General features: G+C 30.0%; 1 protein-coding gene across 1 annotated transcript; it reads right to left on the bottom strand.

The window, feature by feature from the left end:
* Nucleotides 1-546: 546 nt before the first annotated feature.
* On the bottom strand, nucleotides 547-7,026 carry LOC106684409 (carbonic anhydrase 1). The gene is made up of 5 exons (XM_067051092.1): nucleotides 6,960-7,026; nucleotides 5,126-5,246; nucleotides 4,339-4,447; nucleotides 1,680-1,874; nucleotides 547-699 (listed from the first exon to the last, which is right to left on the bottom strand). The coding sequence occupies exons 1-5, from the start codon at nucleotides 7,024-7,026 to the stop codon at nucleotides 547-549; spliced, it is 645 nt and encodes a 214-aa protein (XP_066907193.1).
* Between the last annotated feature and the right edge of the window lie 1,681 nt (nucleotides 7,027-8,707).

Genomic DNA, 8,707 nt, shown 5'->3' on the forward strand with positions numbered 1-8,707 from the left:
TAAACCAAAGTCATAGGGCTTCTCTTCCTAAGCCATTTTGACATTCCCAATTTTTTTTTAGTGGTGCCACAGGTTTAACATTTTGAAAGAAATTGTTCATTTTTAGAAGTTTAACACAATGTTATTAGTTTTTTTTAACTTGTGGTTATTTAATTACATTAACATAGATATAATTCATTAAACCTAACATAACATTTTAAATAGTTTAAAAATGATATGATTTGTATACAACGGTATTGAACATTGAGACTTTGTGATATAGATTGAGCACCAGTTGCTAGAGTGATGAGGGTCAATCATCCTCATCTCTGTCCAAAGTGATTTTCAGAGAAAATAAAAACAGAAAATATTAATTTACTAACAAAAAAAACAAGATAAATGTTATAAATTAAGGGGGAAAAAAGTTGTAGGCCAATAGACCATTAAGCCATTATTTTGGATAAATTTTCTCTCTTGAATGTGTAAAGGGGCAACAAGAAAAAGTTTAAATGCTATAGTTTTTTTTTTTTTACCTTTATTCATTCACTAATTTACACTTAAGATCAGTTAACCAAATATTGAATTAAATGAACTCTTAAAAGAATCAAGTTTGTTCTTCAATCCACTCCTTGACCACCTCTCAACTATACGACCATTTAAAGGCTTTACATTCCTGTAAGTGCTCTCAACATTGGGAAAGGCACCCTTTATTGTTTCAATCTGAAATAAAAATGTACATTATCACATTACGTTTCAATAATTCTGGTTCTCATCATAGTAAAAAAGGAAGAAAATAATCTTTATTCTATAGCTATTGTCCCATAAAGATAATGTTGATGGGCAAATGATATGATTGTCTAGATCAGTGGTTCCCAACCGGGGTTTTGCAGAACACCAGTGTTCTGTGAGTCTGTTCCAATGATTCTAGAAAAGAATTTAGGAATATGTCGTTCAATGTCAATTCAACACAGTTTTGAACCTTAACTTCTCATATTTTGCACTGATGTTGTGTAGATATCACACCCTTTCTTAGATTTTGCTGAAAAGACAGATCACTTTATTTGTATCAAATTCTAATATAGGGGTTCTACCATTTTCTTGTCTTTACCAAAAAGGCTCTACCACCAAAAATAGATTTGGATCCACTGGTCTTGGTATTATAATCATATGACAAAATATTAATATAAAAATCATATCTTGGAGCAGTAAGAACATATTTCAAATTGATATAATCTCATTAAAAAAAGTAAATTACAACTTTTAGTTTTTTGTTCTTTTTCCATTTTTTGCTTTTATTATTACCCTACTGTCTATTGGCTAATTTAATATTAACAGGAAATGGAGGATTTGACGACAAGAAGAGTGAGTTAGTATTGACGGTTGGAAAGAAATCCAGAAGTGGTCAGTTATTCGACATTGTCTTATAGGAATACATTACTAGGTGGAAGGCAGGCAGGATTTTCTTTTTTTACATGAACCCAGAAATAAATTTAAAGCTTCAATTAAATAGAAAGAGTATTATGTTGAGGGAACATTTTAAAAAAACAAAGATGTGTTGTCAACAAAAGGAAGGAAATAACTGTTTAATTCCATGTAGGATTAAAAGACATACCTGCATCTAAAACCCGTGCTATTATAACATTATAAATAGTTATTGTTATTGCTTACTTGGTATATAAAATATTAAACATCATACTCACTTGTTCCGTAGAAATTGGTAAACTATTTTTAAAAACAGTCCAAACTACAGCTTCAGAACATGGTGGTGTTGTCAAAGACCCTTGGTAGCGATAGAAGTCTAAGTTATTTGGTAGGAAGTCCCGGAAAGTCAGCTTAAATTGTGGACCATTGGCTCCTTGTAACACCTTTTGCAAATTATCATTCACTCTGGATTCCTATTATAAAAAAAAAAATGATAATCTGAATATTGACATGCATGGTTCATTATTATTTATTCTTAGTTAATCAAAATCATTGTTTTGAACAATATCGTACAGAAACTAGTTAATATTCTATTTTATTAATATTCAGAGTATGTTAGGAACTAAAAAAGGTTATATGTTAATTTGAAAAATTACTGATATCTTGTATGTTTTTGAGTTTCACTTCTGTCTTTCTTTACTATCAAGCCTCAAATCCATGAATGTCACAAGATACATAATATTTCTGCTTATAAAGGAGTCTTAGAGGCTATGGTTAGGAATAACAGATATTTCCTAATGGGTAGGAGATAATTCGCTAAGGATAGGATGGCTTGTTGTTCTTGAGGTTTGTTCTTATCCTCATTTAGTTCATTATCAGCATATACTTAGACAATGATGATCTTCCCAATACTGAGTTAGATATGAGTTTTAACTTAATCAAAAAATTCATTCTTCATAGTTAAGTATAAATTCAATATTTGTCCCATTTTCTGTTTACAATACTAAACTACACTTTATCACTAATCCATCACTCCACCTTTCAGTTCTATCCTTATTTTACCTAAAAGTTCCAATTCTTAAGAGGGCCTTTTGTTCCGTTTATAAAAAATTGTCTTCCTAGCATTGCCACATCTATAACTAATAATTCATATACTTAGTTTTTAGACTATTTAATCCATTTTAAGGTGATGTACTTTGGAAGGGTGATCTGCTGAGCTATCAAATGCCTTTTTCTTCCATTGTCATCAGATTTGTTCAATTATATTTTCCTTCCTTGTCTGTCAGCAACATGGGTTTGGCAGTGATGGTATATTACAAAAAATACCTATCCTCACTAGTTAAAATACAATTGTTTTTTACTTTAATCCGAATCTCCATTCTCTTTCATAAACAAGTTCATCATTCTCACTCCTAACCACCAACACTTTTCTCCATTTACGTTAAAAATCCCCCGAATTTCATTCACCACTCACAATACCACTTGTATGAAATGAAATGAAAAATAGTTTATTATTCTGGGACTAAATCCTTTTAGAACAATTACAAGGTAATTTTTAATTAACTTTACAATAACATAAAATCGCCAAAAATAGTGTGGCCATACTTAATTATAATTTATATTAAAATTGTATATAAATAATTTTAGATACAGATAAGAAAACAAATAAATTAAAAAACTAACTAACTCAATACATAAAAAAAAAAAAAAAAAAAAATGATTTATCAACAGTGGTTTGGTGAAGTGGTGGGTTAATGTCAGATAAACAGGACCTGGTAGTATGGGATTGGACTGAGAATTTGAATAGCTGCTTTTAAAGGATATAGGAGAGGCGCTGGGTACTAATTACATGGAATAGAAAAGAAGTTAGGATATACTGCCATCAGAAGCATGGATAGAGCCACTTCAGCTCAGCATAATACTGGGTTATGTGTGTATCTCGGGAGATCCCGAAAATAAATTGTATGACACAATTCTTAAGACGTTTAAGTTTAGATTCAAGATTACATGAGAGTCCACCATATACCAGGCAGCCATAGTAAAAGTGGGGGAAAACAAGAGAGGAAACTAAGAGTTGACGGGTTTTAAGTGGAAGGAGATGACGGATTCTATAGAATTACTTCAAGGTAGCTATGGTTCGACAGGAAATTTTAGCAATATGTGGTTTCTAGCATAAAGTCTGATCAAAAGTGACACTGAGATTTTTAACTGACATATGTAATCTATGATGTTTTTGAACTTTAATTGCTATAAACTGATTGATTTCTTCTTTTATCAGAAAGCAGATTTCTGTTTCCCTTGACTTTGGCTAAGAATAGGCATCAACTGTTGATATACCTACATAAGTAGTTCTTTGACTTTAGTGTAACTAGGGAGCTTCACTTGCTCTGGCTGGTCTTTCGTCATAACTAGTTAATTACAACCAGCTTTGAATAGATGCTAGCACTGCCTCCTACCAGCAATATTAATTGCCATTCATGTTTTGATCATCCATTTTAATTTCAGAGGGGAAACCTTGGGCTGATTACTGTCCGTAACTGTGCAAGGAGTGTGCTGGATTGAGAAGCCTCATCTAATTTCCAATATATAATAATTTCCTCTAATCTCCTGTTTGTGAGTAGGAACCAGAACCTGAAGAATCTACTTTCTTAAGTGAGTCCATGTAATCATCAAGGTACTCATTCACAAGGTTTTACTACAATTCATTAAAGGATCATGGTTCCAGTTTGTAGAGAGCTGGTGTACTCAATGATCTTCTAATTCCCAGAGTCTTTACAGAAAAAAATATCTATATATAGTCAAGATTTAAACTTATGGTCATCAATTAAATTTCCAGTGACATATACCTCTAGGACATGTAATTATAATATAATATAGAAATGTAACTTAAATTTTACTTCTAATCATTAAAATAATATTAATGCTGAAATATTTTACACAGAATAAAGTTCCAAGAACAGCGATTCCTTCAGGATCATTTGATGCAGCATCTGTCTTGTCACCATATATTTCTCTGTAATGGACCAAATGTGCTTCCAGGGCTGACCTTAAACAAGAAATATGGTAGCTAAAATATCAATCATCATATCTATTATTCAATCTGTAAAACGATTGAGATTAATTTTTATTAAAAACGTTATTCTGTGTATAATGCTAATTGTAAATGTTTTCAGAATTCCTATATCTTTGAATATAGGAATTTGAAATTTATCTTCATTCAAATATATTAGTCTTCTATTGTTTCAAGAGTTACAAACTATAAGAAAGGATTTAATACCTAGATAACCTATGAGAAATATTATTTGACGTTGATTGTACTTTTCTTCATTTGCTTTTATTGTTAAAAATTATCAACAGAGTCTCATATGAATTAAAAGGTTTTCTTTTTTTTCATGTCCAGTTATGAGCAATAACACACTAATTTTTTATTTTATTTTTTTAATGATTAAAAAATGCAAGTAAAGACAGGTTATTATGAATCAATATCTAATGGTTTAATTATATCATAAGTAAGAATGAGAAGAAAAAATGTTTTCTCAGAAGTCAGATTTCTTAGTAATTTTAATATTGCAAAGGGGGTGTTATATAACAAAATTAATCATTGCAAGGGTTTGTTATTTTCTTCTTTAAACTATTTTCTATACTTATTGAACTAGCTTATTGTAACTTATATTATAAATTGAACAGATGAACTGATACATTTTTCATTTTGTAAATGGAATACCTTTTGGAGTCAATGAGATGTTCAGATCCAAAATGAAAATGAGCTGATTGAAGCACATAATTACCACGGAGACCTCCTCCAGAAATAGCAATTCTGACACTTGGATCTGGAGTAACCTTTACTGCAACAGATGAATACAGAAAATCAGCAAGAATATGACTTTAAGAGCATATAATATAAGCCAGATTAACAAAAGAGCTAATTATTGAATTTGAACGTAAAGAAAAATTGTTGTTTGTCTATTATGGTTCAATGTGCACATGCATAATAACAGAAATGATGTTTAATATTTGAAAAAAATTAATTGTATTTAGCCATCTTTTGATGTTACTGATGACAGAGTAGCTATAGCTGTTTATTCATAGTGCAATATAAAATTTAGAATAGTTGTTTTAATAATATTTATTGTAGTAATAGTAATTACTATCCCACAATTTTCAATCAACAACTTTATAACCTGCATTATTTATCAAGCCTTTTCAATTATTATGGGTTTGCTTCCATTGAATCAATGATCTTGAATGTTTAGGAAAAAGCTTTAAAGTATCTTATACATTATATGTATGTATATAATGAATTATGAATTATTTCCAATTTTTTTTTTATGACTGGAAATACTTGATATCTTTAGGTCAAGCCTGATTTAGAACATCCTATTAAAACGAGAAACTTGGTCAGAAACCCAAAAGAAAATAAAAACAGAATTTAAGACACAATTCTTACAACATATTAAACTAGGTGTCAATATTTTAGTCGTATTCTCTAGCGCGTATAACTCTGGAATTGCCGTTAAAATGTTTTTCTAAGATAAATTTATTTCCGAAAATTTTTCGAACCAATGTATTCTGAAGGTGTACAACTTAAAACCACAAACAATTTGTTTATTTATTTTGTTTTAGGATTTCGTGCTAACGGGGCGAAAACTCAAACAAACCTAAAGAGAAAAAATTGTCCACAAGTAAATTTGCCGTAAGAATCCGTCGTCATCATTTATTTCAATAATTCCAGTTATTCATTCATTGAGGTGTAATCATCATGTCATCTATTTTATCTCTTCGGCCAATGGAGGAACTTGAAATTATGATGACGGAATTAAATTTTAAAACAATTTTATTTACTTTGAGTTTCTTTTATTTTCCTTAACGTTAACATGCAAATCGTCAAAAAACATTAAAATTGTTGCTGGTTTTGGCATCATAAACCTTCATGACGCTTTGGATCAAAAAAGTGTTCAAAATGAATTCGTTTTGATCAGTCTATAAAAATTAATTATTCCATCTTATTAGAAATTTCTGAGTTAGTTGCGCTGGAGAAGGTTAAAAATTAGCATTGCTAAATTTGAATGATTATATGGGTGAAATATATAATGGGACAGCCTTTATAAATAATATATGTATATATATATATTTGGTGGGTCTTGAGGATCAGTAAATAATACAACTTTGTTTTGGCGACGTTTCGCAACTTTATTGTTTGCATAGTCATCAACGATCAAAGTGGTGTATCAAATTTGAATTTATGTCGTTTGTCTAAAATTTGTAGTGAGAGCTGTTTGGTTAGGTATGATACAACAAAAATCATACATCGGGAATAAAACATCTTCAAGCGAAATTTAAAAGAAATGATCCCAATAGAAAAACATAAGAATCAAACCATCAATAGAAAATCAGATGTACAAAATTTAAATTCATGTCATTCTAACCTAATAAATAAAGACACAATTAACAACATTAAATAGAAACATACAAAATACAAACAACAGACTGACTACCTGCTGAGAAATAAACAAAAAAAATTCCCCCGTTCCATGTGGAGAAACATAAACAAACTTTACCTCCATTTCCAAACAGATACAGCTCTTCCCTAAACCTGAAGATGGTAGTATCATCATTATGATGCATCTACATTTAGAAGACAATGAAGTTGAGAATTGTAAATAATGTTTGTATTAAACCATATTTCGATTAAAATATTTATTAGTCAGAGATTGCACTATGTACGTATAGTTTTGTGGGAATTTTTTGAAGTGAATGTGAAGTTATAAAAAACGGTGTTTTTATTATTGTAGAGTATGGCTATACAAACAATAAAGTTGCAAAACGTCACCAAAACGAAGTTGTATTATTGACTGATCCTCAAGACCCACCAAAAATATATATATACATACATACATTTGAAAAGTCTGCTTTAATACCAAAAGTACTCTATGGCGTTCATACATCATACAATAGTCGAAAGACAGATCTAAAAAACTTAAGAGACTTGACCTAATAAATAAATTATATCTCACATTTTTAATACTAGCTCTTACGAAATTGTGACTCTCTCGCTTGACCTATGTGAACTAAGTTCGATTAATTATAGTTTTAAATGATCAGACAAAAGACTTGGATAAATTAGAAAACACTTGTCAGATTTTGCAGGTCTCTTTAGATCTTGTTATGTAGTGCCTTTTCCTAATATAATACTAAGAACCGCATTGCTTAACTGTTATACAGTAACTTACAAAGTAATGGCAGGGGATTTTATGGATTTAACAAAAATATTGTACATTTTAAATTTTGTAAAAGAACACAGTTTTTTGTGTGTTCATATACATGTATAAGTTAGCTGTAAATAATAACAAAAACATTGTTACTCTTAATGGCTTATATCTGTATGTGTGTGTATCAACAAACTTCTGACCGTATCAAACTTATAATAAAGTCAGTAATGGTTTTGTAATAAAGATTGTTTACTGACCAAAGTTTGTTAAAGGTAGGTGATTAAGTGAAGCCCATGCTCTGCCACCAGGTTTTTTCTCCCAATTAAAAGTAGTGAAAATGCAAGTAAACCTAGAAGTGATTGTGAACTAATTTCTATGGAGTTTAAGAAAAATGTTTGAAAACGTTTGTTTCCTAGAGGAGCATAAGTCTCACTGACTTTTTAAATACCCGTCCTATATTTTTTGATTTATAGTCAATAACTCCTGGAGTATTACAAGTAGCTTAAATATTTAAATTAGTAAAACATGAATGATTAAATTGCACAATTTGTTTTTTGTCAATAATACAATATGTTGGAACAATTAGAATGTTAATAAAATTGGTTTTTATTGAAGAATGACTAACATTATAATTATTTATGAATTTATTTATTTGAAATTGTTTTATCTATTTATTCTGTCAAATATGAAATATTTTCCTCCAGAAATTTGAACTTGAAAAGGGAAAAATGCGCGGAAAGTTGTTCAAATCGTTGAATAAAGTTTAACATTTCTTCCTAAAATACTATAATTTATGTATCCTTTTAATTTAAATTAAAGTGTAAACTTTCTACTAATTATAGAACAATAATATGTACTTGTGAAATGGTGTTGATCTACAACCACTGTAACTGGAACTTCTTGGTCATAGTTAATGAGCTGCAGTGGCTTACGCCAGAAGTTGGGACTGGTCCATCTGCTGTGGATGTCGATGGGCGACTGCTTCTTTCCACTTTTACAAACTCCGTCCCAATCTGTAAGATACTATCTGTATAGTTATTAGTGCAATTAAATATCCTTAAAATTTTCTTTGAAATATAAATACCGTATAACATTTA

This window comes from Halyomorpha halys, unplaced genomic scaffold, assembly GCF_000696795.3.
Source record: "Halyomorpha halys isolate HHAL.00 unplaced genomic scaffold, Hhal_1.1 Scaffold577.1, whole genome shotgun sequence".
Lineage (NCBI taxonomy): Eukaryota > Metazoa > Arthropoda > Insecta > Hemiptera > Pentatomidae > Halyomorpha > Halyomorpha halys.

Bases quoted from the DNA above. Each gene is read 5' to 3' on its own strand.
- LOC106684409 (XM_067051092.1), bottom strand. From the start codon at position 7,026: ATGCATCATAATGATGATACTACCATCTTCAGGTTTAGGGAAGAGCTG. The intron at 4,448-5,125 runs GTATTCCATTTA...TTCTTGTTTAAG, and splicing joins CATCTCATTGACTCCAAAAG to GTCAGCCCTGGAAGCACATT. The intron at 700-1,679 runs GTGAGTATGATG...TTTTTATTTCAG, and splicing joins TACCAATTTCTACGGAACAA to ATTGAAACAATAAAGGGTGC.